This window comes from Eleutherodactylus coqui, chromosome 6, assembly GCF_035609145.1.
Source record: "Eleutherodactylus coqui strain aEleCoq1 chromosome 6, aEleCoq1.hap1, whole genome shotgun sequence".
NCBI lineage: Eukaryota > Metazoa > Chordata > Amphibia > Anura > Eleutherodactylidae > Eleutherodactylus > Eleutherodactylus coqui.
This window is the reverse complement of record NC_089842.1, coordinates 20165342-20187718: the sequence shown is the minus strand read 5'-3', so window position 1 is coordinate 20187718 and position 22377 is coordinate 20165342. Positions and strand designations below refer to the sequence as shown.

The following is a 22377-nucleotide window of genomic DNA, read 5'->3' as shown; positions in this document are numbered from 1 at the left end:
AAATTCCTTGTTAAATCCACGACTTTGGCTTCAAGTGTCTCGTTCTTAGTTTAAGCATTTTTTCAAATTTTTACATAGTCTAAGTGTCAGGTTTAAGAACAAACTCAGCAGGTGGTAGGTATGGAACAATATATATCCCTGTCTAGTTATTGGATTCAAAATCTGTTAAACTCCAATCCAGAGCCGATTTCTTGGATCTCTATATTTATATATTCAACCCTATCTTAACTGATATGGGCAACAAATCTTTAATTATGATTACTAAAACCTAATTCTTCCAAAAAAATTCCATTTGATCTTTAGCTCCACCCCATAAAATAAATGCATCATCAATATATTAATGCCAGAGTACCAAGTCTACCTATAGCTTTCGAAGATTAAAAACACTCTCCCAATTTGTAAAAAAAAATTGACATAGCTGGCCACAGTCATGGGAGCCCATGGCAGTACCAGATCTATGACAAAAAAATTCACACTGAAGACAAAAATAATTATTGGTCAATCAAAAAAGGAATCAATAAGTAATCTAAACTCTTTTTGCTTCTGTGCCATATCTATATTAAACTCCAAATTTATAGCATACTCACTAATTCCTGGGTAAATTATGCCGCCAGTTCCTGGTGTTCCTGGTATTCCAGGTATTTCACCTGTATCAATTAAAAAGGGAATATTGAAAAAGGTTGCATTGTTTAGTATGTTTTCAATGAAGTGCTGCTTTAAAAAGGATTGAAAATTGATTATACATACTGATTCCTCCTTGAATTGCTCCATTTATTCCAGGTATTCCACCTGCAATTAACATTTAAAAAAATGTTAGAATAGCATTTATTTTTAATTCAAAAGAATCCATTTTTTTACATTTAGGAGTAGAGATGAGCGAATATATTCGCTAAGGCAAACTACTCGAGCGAGTAGTGCCTTATTCGAGTTCCTGCCCGCTTGTCTGTAAAGATTCGGCTGCCGGCAGGGGGGCGGGGAGTGGGGCGGAGAGCGGGGTGGAATGGAGGGGAGTTCTCTCTCTGACTCTCTCCTCCCTGCTCCTCCCTGATCACTTCCACAACTCACCGCTCACCAGCGCTGGCAGCCGAATCTTTAGAGATGAGTGGGCAGGTACTTGAATAAGGCACTACTCGCTCAAGTAGTTTGCCTTAGCGAGTATGCTCGCTCATCTCTATTTGGGAGTAGTCTTCTACTTGTCTGAAAATTGTCAGAGATGCTCACAGCCATTACTCTGAGCATGAAAATATTACCATTTTAATTTAAATGTTCACATTGACCATGCATATTTTTCTCAAAAGTTGAATACTTGCTGCACATGGGAAGATTTGTTCTACTGTGTAAGGCAATCACTAAAAATATATTCGATTTCTACATGACCCACATCTAAAAAAAAACTTTAAAAAGACAACCAAGTTTTAAAACTGATTTTGACTCCATTTCTTGCAACTGCAGAGACTTTTCTAAGAAAAAATAAATTTGGAGCTTTCGTTAAAATGTTTGTGCTATAATGGGGTAATAAAGGACTCCAAATGTTTTATCATCGCACACTAAATGCCAATATCTATCTGCAATCCGCCTAATCTGTGTATGTTTCACACTATAATGTAAAACCAACTTGGCTACCTTCCCATTATTACTATTACGATCTCTTACTCTATCTTATCTAAGAAATTTGGCTTTATCTAGTATTTAATCTTTAGCAAAGGACAGGCTCAAAACATCCTCCAGGTACTACTTTTCAAAAAATTCCTTGTTAAATCCGCAACTTTGGTTTCAAGTGTCTCGTTCTTAGTTTAAGCATTTTTCAAATTTGTACATAGTCTAAGTGTCAGGTTTAAGAACAAACTCAGCAGGTGGTAGGTATGGAACAATATATATCCCTGTCTAGTTATTGGATTCAAAATCTGTTAAACTCCAATCCAGAGCCGATTTCTTTGATCTCTATATTTAAATATTCAACCCTATCTTAACTGATATGGGCAACAAATCTTTAATTATGATCACTAAAACTTAATTCTTCCAAAAACAAATCCATTTGATCTTTAGCTCCACCCCATAAAATAATTACCTCATCAATGTATTAATGCCAGAGTACCAAGTCTACCTCTAGCTTTCGAAGATTAAAAACACTCTCCTAATTTGTAAAAAAAATTGACATAGTTGGCTACAGACATGGGAGCCCATGGCAGTACCAGATCTTTGACAAAAAAAAATCACACTCAAGACAAAAATAATTATGGGTCAATCTAACATGAATCAGGAGTAATCTAAACTCATTTTGCTTCTGTGCCATATCTTTATTAAACTCCAAATTTATAGCATACTCACCATATCCTGGTGAAATTATGCCGCCAGTCCCTGGTGTTCCTGCTATTCCAGGTATTTCACCTGTATCAATTAAAAAGGGCATATTGAAAAAGGTTGCTTTGCTCAGTATGTTTTGAATGAAATGCTGCTTTAAAAAGGATTGAAAATCGATTATACATACTGATTCCTCCTTCAATTCCTCCATTTATTCCAGGTATTTCACCTGCAATTAACATTTAAAAAATGTTAGAATAGCATTTATTTTTAATTCAAAAGAATCCATTTTTTACGTTTAGGAGTAGAGATGAGCGAGCATACTCGCTAAGGCAAAATACTTGAGCGAGTAGTGCCTTATTCGAGTACCTACCCGCTCATCTCTAAAGATTCGGCTGCCGGCAAGGGGGCGGGGAGCGACAGGGGAGAGCGGGGTGGTACGGAGGGGAGATCTCTCTCTGACTCTCTCCCCTCCTCTCCTGCCTGCTCACTCCCACAACTCATGGCTCACCTGCGCCAGCAGCCGAATCTTTAGAGATGAGCGGGCAGGTACTCGAATAAGGCACTACTCGCACAAGTAGTTTGCCTTAGCGAGTATGCTCGCTCATCTCTATTTAGGAGTAGTCTTCTACTTGAATGAAAATTGTCAGAGACACTCGTAGCCATTGCTCTGAACATTAAAATATTATTACTTTAAATTCAAATGTTCACATTGACCATGCATATTTTCTCACAAAGTTGAATACTTGCTGTACATGGGAAGATTTGTTCTACTGTGTAAGGCAATCACTAAAAATATATTCGATTTCTACATGACCCACATCTAAAAAAAACTTTAAAAAGACAACCAAGTTTTAAAACTGATTTTGACTCCATTTCTTTTAACAGCAGACACTTTTCTAAAAAAAACCCTAAATTTGGAGCTTTCGTTAAAATGTTTGTGCCATAATGGGGTAATAAAGGACTCCAAATGTTTTATCCTCGCACACTAAATGCCAATATCTAACTGCAATCCGCCTGATCTGTGTATGTTTCACACTATAATGTAAAACCAACTTGGCTACCTCCCCATTATTACTATTACCACCTCTTACTCTATCCTATCTAAGAAATTTGGCTTTATCTAATATTTAATCTTTAGCAAAGGACAGGTTCAAAACATCCTCCAGGTACTACTTTTCAAAAAATTCCTTGTTAAATCCACAACTTTGGCTTCAAGTGTCTCGTTCTTAGTTTAAGCATTTTTCAAATTTGTACATAGTCTAAGTGTCAGGTTTAAGAACAAACTCAGCAGGTGGTAGGTATGGAACAATATATATCCCTGTCTAGTTATTGGATTCAAAATCTGTTAAACTCCAATCCAGAGCCGATTTCTTTGATCTCTATATTTAAATATTCAACCCTATCTTAACTGATATGGGCAACACATCTTTAATTATGATCACTAAAGCTTAATTCTTCCAAAAACAAATCCATTTGATCTTTAGCTCCACCCCATAAAATAATTACCTCATCAATGTATTAATGCCAGAGTACCAAGTCTACCTCTAGCTTTCGAAGATTAAAAACACTCTCCTGATTTGTAAAAAAAATTGACATAGTTGGCCACAGACATGGGAGCCCATGGCAGTACCAGATCTTTGACAAAAAAAAAATCACACTCAAGACAAAAATAATTATGGGTCAATCAAAATAGGAATCAATAAGTAATCTAAACTCTTTTTGCTTCTGTGCCATATCTTTATTAAACTCCAAATTTATAGCATACTCACTAATTCCTGGGTAAATTATGCCGCCAGTTCCTGGTGTTCCTGGTATTCCAGGTATTTCACCTGTATCAATTAAAAAGGGAATATTGAAAAAGGTTGCATTGTTTAGTATGTTTTCAATGAAGTGCTGCTTTAAAAAGGATTGAAAATTGATTATACATACTGATTCCTCCTTGAATTGCTCCATTTATTCCAGGTATTCCACCTGCAATTAACATTTAAAAAAATGTTAGAATAGCATTTATTTTTAATTCAAAAGAATCCATTTTTTTACATTTAGGAGTAGAGATGAGCGAATATATTCGCTAAGGCAAACTACTCGAGCGAGTAGTGCCTTATTCGAGTTCCTGCCCGCTTGTCTCTAAAGATTCGGCTGCCGGCAGGGGGGCGGGGAGTGGGGCAGAGAGCGGGGTGGAATGGAGGGGAGTTCTCTCTCTGACTCTCTCCTCCCTGCTCCTCCCTGATCACTTCCACAACTCACCGCTCACCAGCGCTGGCAGACGAATCTTTAGAGATGAGTGGGCAGGTACTTGAATAAGGCACTACTCGCTCAAGTAGTTTGCCTTAGCGAGTATGCTCGCTCATCTCTATTTGGGAGTAGTCTTCTACTTGTCTGAAAATTGTCAGAGATGCTCACAGCCATTACTCTGAGCATGAAAATATTACCATTTTATTTTAAATGTTCACATTGACCATGCATATTTTTCTCAAAAGTTGAATACTTGCTGCACATGGGAAGATTTGTTCTACTGTGTAAGGCAATCACTCAGAATATCTTTGATCTCTACATGACCCACATCTAAAAAAGACTTTAAAAAGACAACGAAGTTTTAAAACTGATTTTGACTCCATTTCTTGTAACTGCAGAGACTTTTCTAAGAAAAAATAAATTTGGAGTTTTCGTTAAAATGTTTGTGCTATAATGGGGTAATAAAGGACTCCAAATGTTTTATCATCGCACACTAAATGCCAATATCTATCTGCAATCCGCCTAATCTGTGTATGTTTCACACTATAATGTAAAACCAACTTGGCTACCTTCCCATTATTACTATTACGATCTCTTACTCTATCTTATCTAAGAAATTTGGCTTTATCTAGTATTTAATCTTTAGCAAAGGCAGGCTCAAAACATCCTCCAGGTACTACTTTTCAAAAAATTCCTTGTTAAATCCGCAACTTTGGTTTCAAGTGTCTTGTTCTTAGTTTAAGCATTTTTCAAATTTTTACATAGTCTAAGTGTCAGGTTTAAGAACAAACTCAGCAGGTAGTAGGTATGGAACAATATATATCCCTGTCTAGTTATTGGATTCAAAATCTGTTAAACTCCAATCCAGAGCCGATTTCTTTGATCTCTATATTTAAATATTCAACCCTATCTTAACTGATATGGGCAACAAATCTTTAATTATGATCACTAAAACTTAATTCTTCCAAAAACAAATCCATTTGATCTTTAGCTCCACCCCATAAAATAATTACCTCATCAATGTATTAATGCCAGAGTACCAAGTCTACCTCTAGCTTTCGAAGATTAAAAACACTCTCCTAATTTGTAAAAAAAATTGACATAGTTGGCCACAGACATGGGAGCCCATGGCAGTACCAGATCTTTGACAAAAAAAAATCACACTCAAGACAAAAATAATTATGGGTCAATCTAACATGAATCAGGAGTAATCTAAACTCATTTTGCTTCTGTGCCATATCTTTATTAAACTCCAAATTTATAGCATACTCACCATATCCTGGTGAAATTATGCCGCCAGTCCCTGGTGTTCCTGCTATTCCAGGTATTTCACCTGTATCAATTAAAAAGGGCATATTGAAAAAGGTTGCTTTGCTCAGTATGTTTTGAATGAAATGCCGCTTTAAAAAGGATTGAAAATCGATTATACATACTGATTCCTCCTTCAATTCCTCCATTTATTCCAGGTATTTCACCTGCAATTAACATTTAAAAAATGTTAGAATAGCATTTATTTTTAATTCAAAAGAATCCATTTTTTACGTTTAGGAGTAGAGATGAGCGAGCATACTCGCTAAGGCAAAATACTTGAGCGAGTAGTGCCTTATTCGAGTACCTACCCGCTCATCTCTAAAGATTCGGCTGCCGGCAAGGGGGCGGGGAGCGACAGGGGAGAGCGGGGTGGTACGGAGGGGAGATCTCTCTCTGACTCTCTCCCCTCCTCTCCTGCCAGCTCACTCCCACAACTCATGGCTCACCTGCGCCAGCAGCCGAATCTTTAGAGATGAGCGGGCAGGTACTCGAATAAGGCACTACTCGCACAAGTAGTTTGCCTTAGCGAGTATGCTCGCTCATCTCTATTTAGGAGTAGTCTTCTACTTGAATGAAAATTGTCAGAGACACTCGTAGCCATTGCTCTGAACATTAAAATATTATTACTTTAAATTCAAATGTTCACATTGACCATGCATATTTTCTCACAAAGTTGAATACTTGCTGTACATGGGAAGATTTGTTCTACTGTGTAAGGCAATCACTAAAAATATATTCGATTTCTACATGACCCACATCTAAAAAAAACTTTAAAAAGACAACCAAGTTTTAAAACTGATTTTGACTCCATTTCTTTTAACAGCAGACACTTTTCTAAAAAAAAAACTAAATTTGGAGCTTTCGTTAAAATGTTTGTGCCATAATGGGGTAATAAAGGACTCCAAATGTTTTATCCTCGCACACTAAATGCCAATATCTAACTGCAATCCGCCTGATCTGTGTATGTTTCACACTATAATGTAAAACCAACTTGGCTACCTCCCCATTATTACTATTACCACCTCTTACTCTATCCTATCTAAGAAATTTGGCTTTATCTAATATTTAATCTTTAGCAAAGGACAGGTTCAAAACATCCTCCAGGTACTACTTTTCAAAAAATTCCTTGTTAAATCCACAACTTTGGCTTCAAGTGTCTCGTTCTTAGTTTAAGCATTTTTCAAATTTGTACATAGTCTAAGTGTCAGGTTTAAGAACAAACTCAGCAGGTGGTAGGTATGGAACAATATATATCCCTGTCTAGTTATTGGATTCAAAATCTGTTAAACTCCAATCCAGAGCCGATTTCTTTGATCTCTATATTTAAATATTCAACCCTATCTTAACTGATATGGGCAACAAATCTTTAATTATGATTACTAAAACGTAATTCTTCCAAAAAAAATCCATTTGATCTTTAGCTCCACCCCATAAAATAAATGCATCATCAATATATTAATGCCAGAGTACCATGTCTACCTATAGCTTTCGAAGATTAAAAACACTCTCCCAATTTGTAAAAAAAAATTGACATAGCTGGCCACAGACATGGGAGCCCATGGCAGTACCAGATCTATGACCAAAAAAAATTCACACTCAAGACAAAAATAATTATGGGTCAATCAAAAAAGGAATCAATAAGTAATCTAAACTCTTTTTGCTTCTGTGCCATATCTTTATTAAACTCCAAATTTATAGCATACTCACTAATTCCTGGGTAAATTATGCCGCCAGTTCCTGGTGTTCCTGGTATTCCAGGTATTTCACCTGTATCAATTAAAAAGGGAATATTGAAAAAGGTTGCATTGTTTAGTATGTTTTCAATGAAGTGCTGCTTTAAAAAGGATTGAAAATTGATTATACATACTGATTCCTCCTTGAATTGCTCCATTTATTCCAGGTATTCCACCTGCAATTAACATTTAAAAAAATGTTAGAATAGCATTTATTTTTAATTCAAAAGAATCCATTTTTTTACATTTAGGAGTAGAGATGAGCGAGTATACTCGCTAAGGCAAACTACTCGAGCGAGTAGTGCCTTATTCGAGTTCCTGCCCGCTTGTCTCTAAAGATTCGGCTGCCGGCAGGGGGGCGGGGAGTGGGGCGGAGAGCGGGGTGGAATGGAGGGGAGTTCTCTCTCTGACTCTCTCCTCCCTGCTCCTCCCTGATCACTTCCACAACTCACCGCTCACCAGCGCTGGCAGCCGAATCTTTAGAGATGAGTGGGCAGGTACTTGAATAAGGCACTACTCGCTCAAGTAGTTTGCCTTAGCGAGTATGCTCGCTCATCTCTATTTGGGAGTAGTCTTCTACTTGTCTGAAAATTGTCAGAGATGCTCACAGCCATTACTCTGAGCATGAAAATATTACCATTTTATTTTAAATGTTCACATTGACCATGCATATTTTTCTCAAAAGTTGAATACTTGCTGCACATGGGAAGATTTGTTCTACTGTGTAAGGCAATCACTCAGAATATCTTTGATCTCTACATGACCCACATCTAAAAAAGACTTTAAAAAGACAACGAAGTTTTAAAACTGATTTTGACTCCATTTCTTGTAACTGCAGAGACTTTTCTAAGAAAAAATAAATTTGGAGTTTTCGTTAAAATGTTTGTGCTATAATGGGGTAATAAAGGACTCCAAATGTTTTATCATCGCACACTAAATGCCAATATCTATCTGCAATCCGCCTAATCTGTGTATGTTTCACACTATAATGTAAAACCAACTTGGCTACCTTCCCATTATTACTATTACGATCTCTTACTCTATCTTATCTAAGAAATTTGGCTTTATCTAGTATTTAATCTTTAGCAAAGGCAGGCTCAAAACATCCTCCAGGTACTACTTTTCAAAAAATTCCTTGTTAAATCCGCAACTTTGGTTTCAAGTGTCTTGTTCTTAGTTTAAGCATTTTTCAAATTTTTACATAGTCTAAGTGTCAGGTTTAAGAACAAACTCAGCAGGTAGTAGGTATGGAACAATATATATCCCTGTCTAGTTATTGGATTCAAAATCTGTTAAACTCCAATCCAGAGCCGATTTCTTTGATCTCTATATTTAAATATTCAACCCTATCTTAACTGATATGGGCAACAAATCTTTAATTATGATCACTAAAACTTAATTCTTCCAAAAACAAATCCATTTGATCTTTAGCTCCACCCCATAAAATAATTACCTCATCAATGTATTAATGCCAGAGTACCAAGTCTACCTCTAGCTTTCGAAGATTAAAAACACTCTCCTAATTTGTAAAAAAAATTGACATAGTTGGCCACAGACATGGGAGCCCATGGCAGTACCAGATCTTTGACAAAAAAAAATCACACTCAAGACAAAAATAATTATGGGTCAATCTAACATGAATCAGGAGTAATCTAAACTCATTTTGCTTCTGTGCCATATCTTTATTAAACTCCAAATTTATAGCATACTCACCATATCCTGGTGAAATTATGCCGCCAGTCCCTGGTGTTCCTGCTATTCCAGGTATTTCACCTGTATCAATTAAAAAGGGCATATTGAAAAAGGTTGCTTTGCTCAGTATGTTTTGAATGAAATGCCGCTTTAAAAAGGATTGAAAATCGATTATACATACTGATTCCTCCTTCAATTCCTCCATTTATTCCAGGTATTTCACCTGCAATTAACATTTAAAAAATGTTAGAATAGCATTTATTTTTAATTCAAAAGAATCCATTTTTTACGTTTAGGAGTAGAGATGAGCGAGCATACTCGCTAAGGCAAAATACTTGAGCGAGTAGTGCCTTATTCGAGTACCTACCCGCTCATCTCTAAAGATTCGGCTGCCGGCAAGGGGGCGGGGAGCGACAGGGGAGAGCGGGGTGGTACGGAGGGGAGATCTCTCTCTGACTCTCTCCCCTCCTCTCCTGCCAGCTCACTCCCACAACTCATGGCTCACCTGCGCCAGCAGCCGAATCTTTAGAGATGAGCGGGCAGGTACTCGAATAAGGCACTACTCGCACAAGTAGTTTGCCTTAGCGAGTATGCTCGCTCATCTCTATTTAGGAGTAGTCTTCTACTTGAATGAAAATTGTCAGAGACACTCGTAGCCATTGCTCTGAACATTAAAATATTATTACTTTAAATTCAAATGTTCACATTGACCATGCATATTTTCTCACAAAGTTGAATACTTGCTGTACATGGGAAGATTTGTTCTACTGTGTAAGGCAATCACTAAAAATATATTCGATTTCTACATGACCCACATCTAAAAAAAACTTTAAAAAGACAACCAAGTTTTAAAACTGATTTTGACTCCATTTCTTTTAACAGCAGACACTTTTCTAAAAAAAAAACTAAATTTGGAGCTTTCGTTAAAATGTTTGTGCCATAATGGGGTAATAAAGGACTCCAAATGTTTTATCCTCGCACACTAAATGCCAATATCTAACTGCAATCCGCCTGATCTGTGTATGTTTCACACTATAATGTAAAACCAACTTGGCTACCTCCCCATTATTACTATTACCACCTCTTACTCTATCCTATCTAAGAAATTTGGCTTTATCTAATATTTAATCTTTAGCAAAGGACAGGTTCAAAACATCCTCCAGGTACTACTTTTCAAAAAATTCCTTGTTAAATCCACAACTTTGGCTTCAAGTGTCTCGTTCTTAGTTTAAGCATTTTTCAAATTTGTACATAGTCTAAGTGTCAGGTTTAAGAACAAACTCAGCAGGTGGTAGGTATGGAACAATATATATCCCTGTCTAGTTATTGGATTCAAAATCTGTTAAACTCCAATCCAGAGCCGATTTCTTTGATCTCTATATTTAAATATTCAACCCTATCTTAACTGATATGGGCAACAAATCTTTAATTATGATTACTAAAACGTAATTCTTCCAAAAAAAATCCATTTGATCTTTAGCTCCACCCCATAAAATAAATGCATCATCAATATATTAATGCCAGAGTACCATGTCTACCTATAGCTTTCGAAGATTAAAAACACTCTCCCAATTTGTAAAAAAAAATTGACATAGCTGGCCACAGACATGGGAGCCCATGGCAGTACCAGATCTATGACCAAAAAAAATTCACACTCAAGACAAAAATAATTATGGGTCAATCAAAAAAGGAATCAATAAGTAATCTAAACTCTTTTTGCTTCTGTGCCATATCTTTATTAAACTCCAAATTTATAGCATACTCACTAATTCCTGGGGAAATTATGCCGCCTGTTCCTGGTATTCCAGGTATTTCACCTGTATCAATTAAAAAGGGAATATTGAAAAAGGTTGCATTGTTTAGTATGTTTTCAATGAAGTGCTGCTTTAAAAAGGATTGAAAATTGATTATACATACTGATTCCTCCTTGAATTGCTCCATTTATTCCAGGTATTCCACCTGCAATTAACATTTAAAAAAATGTTAGAATAGCATTTATTTTTAATTCAAAAGAATCCATTTTTTTACATTTAGGAGTAGAGATGAGCGAGTATACTCGCTAAGGCAAACTACTCGAGCGAGTAGTGCCTTATTCGAGTTCCTGCCCGCTTGTCTCTAAAGATTCGGCTGCCGGCAGGGGGGCGGGGAGTGGGGCGGAGAGCGGGGTGGAATGGAGGGGAGTTCTCTCTCTGACTCTCTCCTCCCTGCTCCTCCCTGATCACTTCCACAACTCACCGCTCACCAGCGCTGGCAGCCGAATCTTTAGAGATGAGTGGGCAGGTACTTGAATAAGGCACTACTCGCTCAAGTAGTTTGCCTTAGCGAGTATGCTCGCTCATCTCTATTTGGGAGTAGTCTTCTACTTGTCTGAAAATTGTCAGAGATGCTCACAGCCATTACTCTGAGCATGAAAATATTACCATTTTATTTTAAATGTTCACATTGACCATGCATATTTTTCTCAAAAGTTGAATACTTGCTGCACATGGGAAGATTTGTTCTACTGTGTAAGGCAATCACTCAGAATATCTTTGATCTCTACATGACCCACATCTAAAAAAGACTTTAAAAAGACAACGAAGTTTTAAAACTGATTTTGACTCCATTTCTTGTAACTGCAGAGACTTTTCTAAGAAAAAATAAATTTGGAGCTTTCGTTAAAATGTTTGTGCTATAATGGGGTAATAAAGGACTCCAAATGTTTTATCATCGCACACTAAATGCCAATATCTATCTGCAATCCGCCTAATCTGTGTATGTTTCACACTATAATGTAAAACCAACTTGGCTACCTTCCCATTATTACTATTACGATCTCTTACTCTATCTTATCTAAGAAATTTGGCTTTATCTAGTATTTAATCTTTAGCAAAGGCAGGCTCAAAACATCCTCCAGGTACTACTTTTCAAAAAATTCCTTGTTAAATCCGCAACTTTGGTTTCAAGTGTCTTGTTCTTAGTTTAAGCATTTTTCAAATTTTTACATAGTCTAAGTGTCAGGTTTAAGAACAAACTCAGCAGGTAGTAGGTATGGAACAATATATATCCCTGTCTAGTTATTGGATTCAAAATCTGTTAAACTCCAATCCAGAGCCGATTTCTTTGATCTCTATATTTAAATATTCAACCCTATCTTAACTGATATGGGCAACAAATCTTTAATTATGATCACTAAAACTTAATTCTTCCAAAAACAAATCCATTTGATCTTTAGCTCCACCCCATAAAATAATTACCTCATCAATGTATTAATGCCAGAGTACCAAGTCTACCTCTAGCTTTCGAAGATTAAAAACACTCTCCTAATTTGTAAAAAAAATTGACATAGTTGGCCACAGACATGGGAGCCCATGGCAGTACCAGATCTTTGACAAAAAAAAATCACACTCAAGACAAAAATAATTATGGGTCAATCTAACATGAATCAGGAGTAATCTAAACTCATTTTGCTTCTGTGCCATATCTTTATTAAACTCCAAATTTATAGCATACTCACCATATCCTGGTGAAATTATGCCGCCAGTCCCTGGTGTTCCTGCTATTCCAGGTATTTCACCTGTATCAATTAAAAAGGGCATATTGAAAAAGGTTGCTTTGCTCAGTATGTTTTGAATGAAATGCTGCTTTAAAAAGGATTGAAAATCGATTATACATACTGATTCCTCCTTCAATTCCTCCATTTATTCCAGGTATTTCACCTGCAATTAACATTTAAAAAATGTTAGAATAGCATTTATTTTTAATTCAAAAGAATCCATTTTTTACGTTTAGGAGTAGAGATGAGCGAGCATACTCGCTAAGGCAAAATACTTGAGCGAGTAGTGCCTTATTCGAGTACCTACCCGCTCATCTCTAAAGATTCGGCTGCCGGCAAGGGGGCGGGGAGCGACAGGGGAGAGCGGGGTGGTACGGAGGGGAGATCTCTCTCTGACTCTCTCCCCTCCTCTCCTGCCAGCTCACTCCCACAACTCATGGCTCACCTGCGCCAGCAGCCGAATCTTTAGAGATGAGCGGGCAGGTACTCGAATAAGGCACTACTCGCACAAGTAGTTTGCCTTAGCGAGTATGCTCGCTCATCTCTATTTAGGAGTAGTCTTCTACTTGAATGAAAATTGTCAGAGACACTCGTAGCCATTGCTCTGAACATTAAAATATTATTACTTTAAATTCAAATGTTCACATTGACCATGCATATTTTCTCACAAAGTTGAATACTTGCTGTACATGGGAAGATTTGTTCTACTGTGTAAGGCAATCACTAAAAATATATTCGATTTCTACATGACCCACATCTAAAAAAAACTTTAAAAAGACAACCAAATTTTAAAACTGATTTTGACTCCATTTCTTTTAACAGCAGACACTTTTCTAAAAAAAAAACTAAATTTGGAGCTTTCGTTAAAATGTTTGTGCCATAATGGGGTAATAAAGGACTCCAAATGTTTTATCCTCGCACACTAAATGCCAATATCTAACTGCAATCCGCCTGATCTGTGTATGTTTCACACTATAATGTAAAACCAACTTGGCTACCTCCCCATTATTACTATTACCACCTCTTACTCTATCCTATCTAAGAAATTTGGCTTTATCTAATATTTAATCTTTAGCAAAGGACAGGTTCAAAACATCCTCCAGGTACTACTTTTCAAAAAATTCCTTGTTAAATCCGCAACTTTGGTTTCAAGTGTCTTGTTCTTAGTTTAAGCATTTTTCAAATTTTTACATAGTCTAAGTGTCAGGTTTAAGAACAAACTCAGCAGGTGGTAGGTATGGAACAATATATATCCCTGTCTAGTTATTGGATTCAAAATCTGTTAAACTCCAATCCAGAGCCGATTTCTTGGATCTCTATATTTAAATATTCAACCCTATCTTAACTGATATGGGCAACAAATCTTTAATTATGATTACTAAAACTTAATTCTTCCAAAAAAAATCCATTTGATCTTTAGCTCCACCCCATAAAATAAATGCATCATCAATATATTAATGCCAGAGTACCAAGTCTACCTATAGCTTTCGAAGATTAAAAACACTCTCCCAATTTGTAAAAAAAAATTGACATAGCTGGCCACAGTCATGGGAGCCCATGGCAGTACCAGATCTATGACAAAAAAAATTCACACTCAAGACAAAAATAATTATTGGTCAATCAAAAAAGGAATCAATAAGTAATCTAAACTCTTTTTGCTTCTGTGCCATATCTTTATTAAACTCCAAATTTATAGCATACTCACTAATTCCTGGGGAAATTATGCCGCCAGTTCCTGGTGTTCCTGGTATTCCAGGTATTTCACCTGTATCAATTAAAAAGGGAATATTGAAAAAGGTTGCATTGTTTAGTATGTTTTCAATGAAGTGCTGCTTTAAAAAGGATTGAAAATTGATTATACATACTGATTCCTCCTTGAATTGCTCCATTTATTCCAGGTATTCCACCTGCAATTAACATTTAAAAAAATGTTAGAATAGCATTTATTTTTAATTCAAAAGAATCCATTTTTTTACATTTAGGAGTAGAGATGAGCGAATATATTCGCTAAGGCAAACTACTCGAGCGAGTAGTGCCTTATTCGAGTTCCTGCCCGCTTGTCTCTAAAGATTCGGCTGCCGGCAGGGGGGCGGGGAGTGGGGCGGAGAGCGGGGTGGAATGGAGGGGAGTTCTCTCTCTGACTCTCTCCTCCCTGCTCCTCCCTGATCACTTCCACAACTCACCGCTCACCAGCGCTGGCAGCCGAATCTTTAGAGATGAGTGGGCAGGTACTTGAATAAGGCACTACTCGCTCAAGTAGTTTGCCTTAGCGAGTATGCTCGCTCATCTCTATTTGGGAGTAGTCTTCTACTTGTCTGAAAATTGTCAGAGATGCTCACAGCCATTACTCTGAGCATGAAAATATTACCATTTTAATTTAAATGTTCACATTGACCATGCATATTTTTCTCAAAAGTTGAATACTTGCTGCACATGGGAAGATTTGTTCTACTGTGTAAGGCAATCACTAAAAATATATTCGATTTCTACATGACCCACATCTAAAAAAAACTTTAAAAAGACAACCAAGTTTTAAAACTGATTTTGACTCCATTTCTTTTAACAGCAGACACTTTTCTAAAAAAAAAACTAAATTTGGAGCTTTCGTTAAAATGTTTGTGCCATAATGGGGTAATAAAGGACTCCAAATGTTTTATCCTCGCACACTAAATGCCAATATCTAACTGCAATCCGCCTAATCTGTGTATGTTTCACACTATAATGTAAAACCAACTTGGCTACCTCCCCATTATTACTATTACCACCTCTTACTCTATCCTATCTAAGAAATTTGGCTTTATCTAATATTTAATCTTTAGCAAAGGACAGGTTCAAAACATCCTCCAGGTACTACTTTTCAAAAAATTCCTTGTTAAATCCACAACTTTGGCTTCAAGTGTCTCGTTCTTAGTTTAAGCATTTTTTCAAATTTTTACATAGTCTAAGTGTCAGGTTTAAGAACAAACTCAGCAGGTGGTAGGTATGGAACAATATATATCCCTGTCTAGTTATTGGATTCAAAATCTGTTAAACTCCAATCCAGAGCCGATTTCTTGGATCTCTATATTTAAATATTCAACCCTATCTTAACTGATATGGGCAACAAATCTTTAATTATGATTACTAAAACTTAATTCTTCCAAAAAAATTCCATTTGATCTTTAGCTCCACCCCATAAAATAAATGCATCATCAATATATTAATGCCAGAGTACCAAGTCTACCTATAGCTTTCGAAGATTAAAAACACTCTCCCAATTTGTAAAAAAAAATTGACATAGCTGGCCACAGTCATGGGAGCCCATGGCAGTACCAGATCTATGACAAAAAAAATTCACACTCAAGACAAAAATAATTATTGGTCAATCAAAAAAGGAATCAATAAGTAATCTAAACTCTTTTTGCTTCTGTGCCATATCTTTATTAAACTCCAAATTTATAGCATACTCACTAATTCCTGGGTAAATTATGCCGCCAGTTCCTGGTGTTCCTGGTATTCCAGGTATTTCACCTGTATCAATTAAAAAGGGAATATTGAAAAAGGTTGCATTGTTTAGTATGTTTTCAATGAAGTGCTGCTTTAAAAAGGATTGAAAATTGATTATACATACTGATTCCTCCTTGAATTGCTCCATTTATTCCAGGTATTCCACCTGCAATTAACATTTAAAAAAATGTTAGAATAGCATTTATTTTTAATTCAAAAGAATCCATTTTTTTACATTTAGGAGTAGAGATGAGCGAGTATACTCGCTAAGGCAAACTACTCGAGCGAGTAGTGCCTTATTCGAGTTCCTGCCCGCTTGTCTCTAAAGATTCGGCTGCCGGCAGGGGGGCGGGGAGTGGGGCGGAGAGCGGGGTGGAATGGAGGGGAGTTCTCTCTCTGACTCTCTCCTCCCTGCTCCTCCCTGATCACTTCCACAACTCATCGCTCACCAGCGCTGGCAGCCGAATCTTTAGAGATGAGTGGGCAGGTACTTGAATAAGGCACTACTCGCTCAAGTAGTTTGCCTTAGCGAGTATGCTCGCTCATCTCTATTTGGGAGTAGTCTTCTACTTGTCTGAAAATTGTCAGAGATGCTCACAGCCATTACTCTGAGCATGAAAATATTACCATTTTAATTTAAATGTTCACATTGACCATGCATATTTTTCTCAAAAGTTGAATACTTGCTGCACATGGGAAGATTTGTTCTACTGTGTAAGGCAATCACTCAGAATATCTTTGATCTCTACATGACCCACATCTAAAAAAGACTTTAAAAAGACAACAAAGTTTTAAAACTGATTTTGACTCCATTTCTTGTAACTGCAGAGACTTTTCTAAGAAAAAATAAATTTGGAGTTTTCGTTAAAATGTTTGTGCTATAATGGGGTAATAAAGGACTCCAAATGTTTTATCATCGCACACTAAATGCCAATATCTATCTGCAATCCGCCTAATCTGTGTATGTTTCACACTATAATGTAAAACCAACTTGGCTACCTTCCCATTATTACTATTACGATCTCTTACTCTATCTTATCTAAGAAATTTGGCTTTATCTAGTATTTAATCTTTAGCAAAGGCAGGCTCAAAACATCCTCCAGGTACTACTTTTCAAAAAATTCCTTGTTAAATCCGCAACTTTGGTTTCAAGTGTCTTGTTCTTAGTTTAAGCATTTTTCAAATTTTTACATAGTCTAAGTGTCAGGTTTAAGAACAAACTCAGCAGGTAGTAGGTATGGAACAATATATATCCCTGTCTAGTTATTGGATTCAAAATCTGTTAAACTCCAATCCAGAGCCGATTTCTTTGATCTCTATATTTAAATATTCAACCCTATCTTAACTGATATGGGCAACAAATCTTTAATTATGATCACTAAAACTTAATTCTTCCAAAAACAAATCCATTTGATCTTTAGCTCCACCCCATAAAATAATTACCTCATCAATGTATTAATGCCAGAGTACCAAGTCTACCTCTAGCTTTCGAAGATTAAAAACACTCTCCTAATTTGTAAAAAAAATTGACATAGTTGGCCACAGACATGGGAGCCCATGGCAGTACCAGATCTTTGACAAAAAAAAATCACACTCAAGACAAAAATAATTATGGGTCAATCTAACATGAATCAGGAGTAATCTAAACTCATTTTGCTTCTGTGCCATATCTTTATTAAACTCCAAATTTATAGCATACTCACCATATCCTGGTGAAATTATGCCGCCAGTCCCTGGTGTTCCTGCTATTCCAGGTATTTCACCTGTATCAATTAAAAAGGGCATATTGAAAAAGGTTGCTTTGCTCAGTATGTTTTGAATGAAATGCTGCTTTAAAAAGGATTGAAAATCGATTATACATACTGATTCCTCCTTCAATTCCTCCATTTATTCCAGGTATTTCACCTGCAATTAACATTTAAAAAATGTTAGAATAGCATTTATTTTTAATTCAAAAGAATCCATTTTTTACGTTTAGGAGTAGAGATGAGCGAGCATACTCGCTAAGGCAAAATACTTGAGCGAGTAGTGCCTTATTCGAGTACCTACCCGCTCATCTCTAAAGATTCGGCTGCCGGCAAGGGGGCGGGGAGCGACAGGGGAGAGCGGGGTGGTACGGAGGGGAGATCTCTCTCTGACTCTCTCCCCTCCTCTCCTGCCTGCTCACTCCCGCAACTCATGGCTCACCTGCGCCAGCAGCCGAATCTTTAGAGATGAGCGGGCAGGTACTCGAATAAGGCACTACTCGCACAAGTAGTTTGCCTTAGCGAGTATGCTCGCTCATCTCTATTTAGGAGTAGTCTTCTACTTGAATGAAAATTGTCAGAGACACTCGTAGCCATTGCTCTGAACATTAAAATATTATTACTTTAAATTCAAATGTTCACATTGACCATGCATATTTTCTCACAAAGTTGAATACTTGCTGTACATGGGAAGATTTGTTCTACTGTGTAAGGCAATCACTAAAAATATATTCGATTTCTACATGACCCACATCTAAAAAAAACTTTAAAAAGACAACCAAGTTTTAAAACTGATTTTGACTCCATTTCTTTTAACAGCAGACACTTTTCTAAAAAAAAAACTAAATTTGGAGCTTTCGTTAAAATGTTTGTGCCATAATGGGGTAATAAAGGACTCCAAATGTTTTATCCTCGCACACTAAATGCCAATATCTAACTGCAATCCGCCTGATCTGTGTATGTTTCACACTATAATGTAAAACCAACTTGGCTACCTCCCCATTATTACTATTACCACCTCTTACTCTATCCTATCTAAGAAATTTGGCTTTATCTAATATTTAATCTTTAGCAAAGGACAGGTTCAAAACATCCTCCAGGTACTACTTTTCAAAAAATTCCTTGTTAAATCCGCAACTTTGGTTTCAAGTGTCTTGTTCTTAGTTTAAGCATTTTTCAAATTTTTACATAGTCTAAGTGTCAGGTTTAAGAACAAACTCAGCAGGTGGTAGGTATGGAACAATATATATCCCTGTCTAGTTATTGGATTCAAAATCTGTTAAACTCCAATCCAGAGCCGATTTCTTTGATCTCTATATTTAAATATTCAACCCTATCTTAACTGATATGGGCAACAAATCTTTAATTATGATCACTAAAACTTAATTCTTCCAAAAACAAATCCATTTGATCTTTAGCTCCACCCCATAAAATAATTACCTCATCAATGTATTAATGCCAGAGTACCAAGTCTACCTCTAGCTTTCGAAGATTAAAAACACTCTCCTAATTTGTAAAAAAAATTGACATAGTTGGCCACAGACATGGGAGCCCATGGCAGTACCAGATCTTTGACAAAAAAAAATCACACTCAAGACAAAAATAATTATGGGTCAATCTAACATGAATCAGGAGTAATCTAAACTCTTTTTGCTTCTGTGCCATATCTTTATTAAACTCCAAATTTATAGCATACTCACCATATCCTGGTGAAATTATGCCGCCAGTCCCTGGTGTTCCTGCTATTCCAGGTATTTCACCTGTATCAATTAAAAAGGGCATATTGAAAAAGGTTGCTTAGCTCAGTATGTTTTGAATGAAATGCTGCTTTAAAAAGGATTGAAAATCGATTATACATACCGATTCCTCCTTCAATTCCTCCATTTATTCCAGGTATTTCACCTGCAATTAACATTTAAAAAATGTTAGAATAGCATTTATTTTTAATTCAAAAGAATCCATTTTTTACGTTTAGGAGTAGAGATGAGCGAGCATACTCGCTAAGGCAAAATACTTGAGCGAGTAGTGCCTTATTCGAGTACCTACCCGCTCATCTCTAAAGATTCGGCTGCCGGCAAGGGGGCGGGGAGCGACAGGGGAGAGCGGGGTGGTACGGAGGGGAGATCTCTCTCTGACTCTCTCCCCTCCTCTCCTGCCTGCTCACTCCCGCAACTCATGGCTCACCTGCGCCAGCAGCCGAATCTTTAGAGATGAGCGGGCAGGTACTCGAATAAGGCACTACTCGCACAAGTAGTTTGCCTTAGCGAGTATGCTCGCTCATCTCTATTTAGGAGTAGTCTTCTACTTGAATGAAAATTGTCAGAGACACTCGTAGCCATTGCTCTGAACATTAAAATATTATTACTTTAAATTCAAATGTTCACATTGACCATGCATATTTTCTCACAAAGTTGAATACTTGCTGTACATGGGAAGATTTGTTCTACTGTGTAAGGCAATCACTAAAAATATATTCGATTTCTACATGACCCACATCTAAAAAAAACTTTAAAAAGACAACCAAGTTTTAAAACTGATTTTGACTCCATTTCTTTTAACAGCAGACACTTTTCTAAAAAAAAAACTAAATTTGGAGCTTTCGTTAAAATGTTTGTGCCATAATGGGGTAATAAAGGACTCCAAATGTTTTATCCTCGCACACTAAATGCCAATATCTAACTGCAATCCGCCTGATCTGTGTATGTTTCACACTATAATGTAAAACCAACTTGGCTACCTCCCCATTATTACTATTACCACCTCTTACTCTATCCTATCTAAGAAATTTGGCTTTATCTAATATTTAATCTTTAGCAAAGGACAGGTTCAAAACATCCTCCAGGTACTACTTTTCAAAAAATTCCTTGTTAAATCCGCAACTTTGGTTTCAAGTGTCTTGTTCTTAGTTTAAGCATTTTTCAAATTTTTACATAGTCTAAGTGTCAGGTTTAAGAACAAACTCAGCAGGTGGTAGGTATGGAACAATATATATCCCTGTCTAGTTATTGGATTCAAAATCTGTTAAACTCCAATCCAGAGCCGATTTCTTTGATCTCTATATTTAAATATTCAACCCTATCTTAACTGATATGGGCAACAAATCTTTAATTATGATCACTAAAACTTAATTCTTCCAAAAACAAATCCATTTGATCTTTAGCTCCACCCCATAAAATAATTACCTCATCAATGTATTAATGCCAGAGTACCAAGTCTACCTCTAGCTTTCGAAGATTAAAAACACTCTCCTAATTTGTAAAAAAAATTGACATAGTTGGCCACAGACATGGGAGCCCATGGCAGTACCAGATCTTTGACAAAAAAAAATCACACTCAAGACAAAAATAATTATGGGTCAATCTAACATGAATCAGGAGTAATCTAAACTCATTTTGCTTCTGTGCCATATCTTTATTAAACTCCAAATTTATAGCATACTCACCATATCCTGGTGAAATTATGCCGCCAGTCCCTGGTGTTCCTGCTATTCCAGGTATTTCACCTGTATCAATTAAAAAGGGCATATTGAAAAAGGTTGCTTTGCTCAGTATGTTTTGAATGAAATGCTGCTTTAAAAAGGATTGAAAATCGATTATACATACTGATTCCTCCTTCAATTCCTCCATTTATTCCAGGTATTTCACCTGCAATTAACATTTAAAAAATGTTAGAATAGCATTTATTTTTAATTCAAAAGAATCCATTTTTTACGTTTAGGAGTAGAGATGAGCGAGCATACTCGCTAAGGCAAAATACTTGAGCGAGTAGTGCCTTATTCGAGTACCTACCCGCTCATCTCTAAAGATTCGGCTGCCGGCAAGGGGGCGGGGAGCGACAGGGGAGAGCGGGGTGGTACGGAGGGGAGATCTCTCTCTGACTCTCTCCCCTCCTCTCCTGCCTGCTCACTCCCGCAACTCATGGCTCACCTGCGCCAGCAGCCGAATCTTTAGAGATGAGCGGGCAGGTACTCGAATAAGGCACTACTCGCACAAGTAGTTTGCCTTAGCGAGTATGCTCGCTCATCTCTATTTAGGAGTAGTCTTCTACTTGAATGAAAATTGTCAGAGACACTCGTAGCCATTGCTCTGAACATTAAAATATTATTACTTTAAATTCAAATGTTCACATTGACCATGCATATTTTCTCACAAAGTTGAATACTTGCTGTACATGGGAAGATTTGTTCTACTGTGTAAGGCAATCACTAAAAATATATTCGATTTCTACATGACCCACATCTAAAAAAAACTTTAAAAAGACAACCAAGTTTTAAAACTGATTTTGACTCCATTTCTTTTAACAGCAGACACTTTTCTAAAAAAAAAACTAAATTTGG

The 22377-nt window shown here is 36.7% G+C and overlaps 1 protein-coding gene across 1 annotated transcript in view; it reads right to left on the bottom strand.

Annotated features, from left to right (window-relative positions):
* LOC136633501 (collagen alpha-5(IV) chain-like) overlaps positions 1 to 22377 on the bottom strand; it is a 191095-nt gene that overhangs the window by 32633 nt on the left and 136085 nt on the right. Inside the window, exons 52-77 of the mRNA XM_066609262.1 lie at positions 21644 to 21685; positions 21484 to 21543; positions 19902 to 19943; positions 19742 to 19801; positions 18160 to 18201; positions 18000 to 18059; positions 16421 to 16462; positions 16261 to 16320; positions 14676 to 14717; positions 14516 to 14575; positions 12932 to 12973; positions 12772 to 12831; positions 11193 to 11234; positions 11042 to 11092; positions 9457 to 9498; positions 9297 to 9356; positions 7718 to 7759; positions 7558 to 7617; positions 5973 to 6014; positions 5813 to 5872; positions 4234 to 4275; positions 4074 to 4133; positions 2489 to 2530; positions 2329 to 2388; positions 748 to 789; positions 588 to 647 (exon numbers count right to left, since the gene is read on the bottom strand). Coding sequence (XP_066465359.1) covers positions 588 to 647; positions 748 to 789; positions 2329 to 2388; positions 2489 to 2530; positions 4074 to 4133; positions 4234 to 4275; positions 5813 to 5872; positions 5973 to 6014; positions 7558 to 7617; positions 7718 to 7759; positions 9297 to 9356; positions 9457 to 9498; positions 11042 to 11092; positions 11193 to 11234; positions 12772 to 12831; positions 12932 to 12973; positions 14516 to 14575; positions 14676 to 14717; positions 16261 to 16320; positions 16421 to 16462; positions 18000 to 18059; positions 18160 to 18201; positions 19742 to 19801; positions 19902 to 19943; positions 21484 to 21543; positions 21644 to 21685 — 1317 coding nt within the window. The remainder of the gene's footprint in view (positions 1 to 587; positions 648 to 747; positions 790 to 2328; positions 2389 to 2488; positions 2531 to 4073; positions 4134 to 4233; positions 4276 to 5812; positions 5873 to 5972; positions 6015 to 7557; positions 7618 to 7717; positions 7760 to 9296; positions 9357 to 9456; positions 9499 to 11041; positions 11093 to 11192; positions 11235 to 12771; positions 12832 to 12931; positions 12974 to 14515; positions 14576 to 14675; positions 14718 to 16260; positions 16321 to 16420; positions 16463 to 17999; positions 18060 to 18159; positions 18202 to 19741; positions 19802 to 19901; positions 19944 to 21483; positions 21544 to 21643; positions 21686 to 22377) is intronic.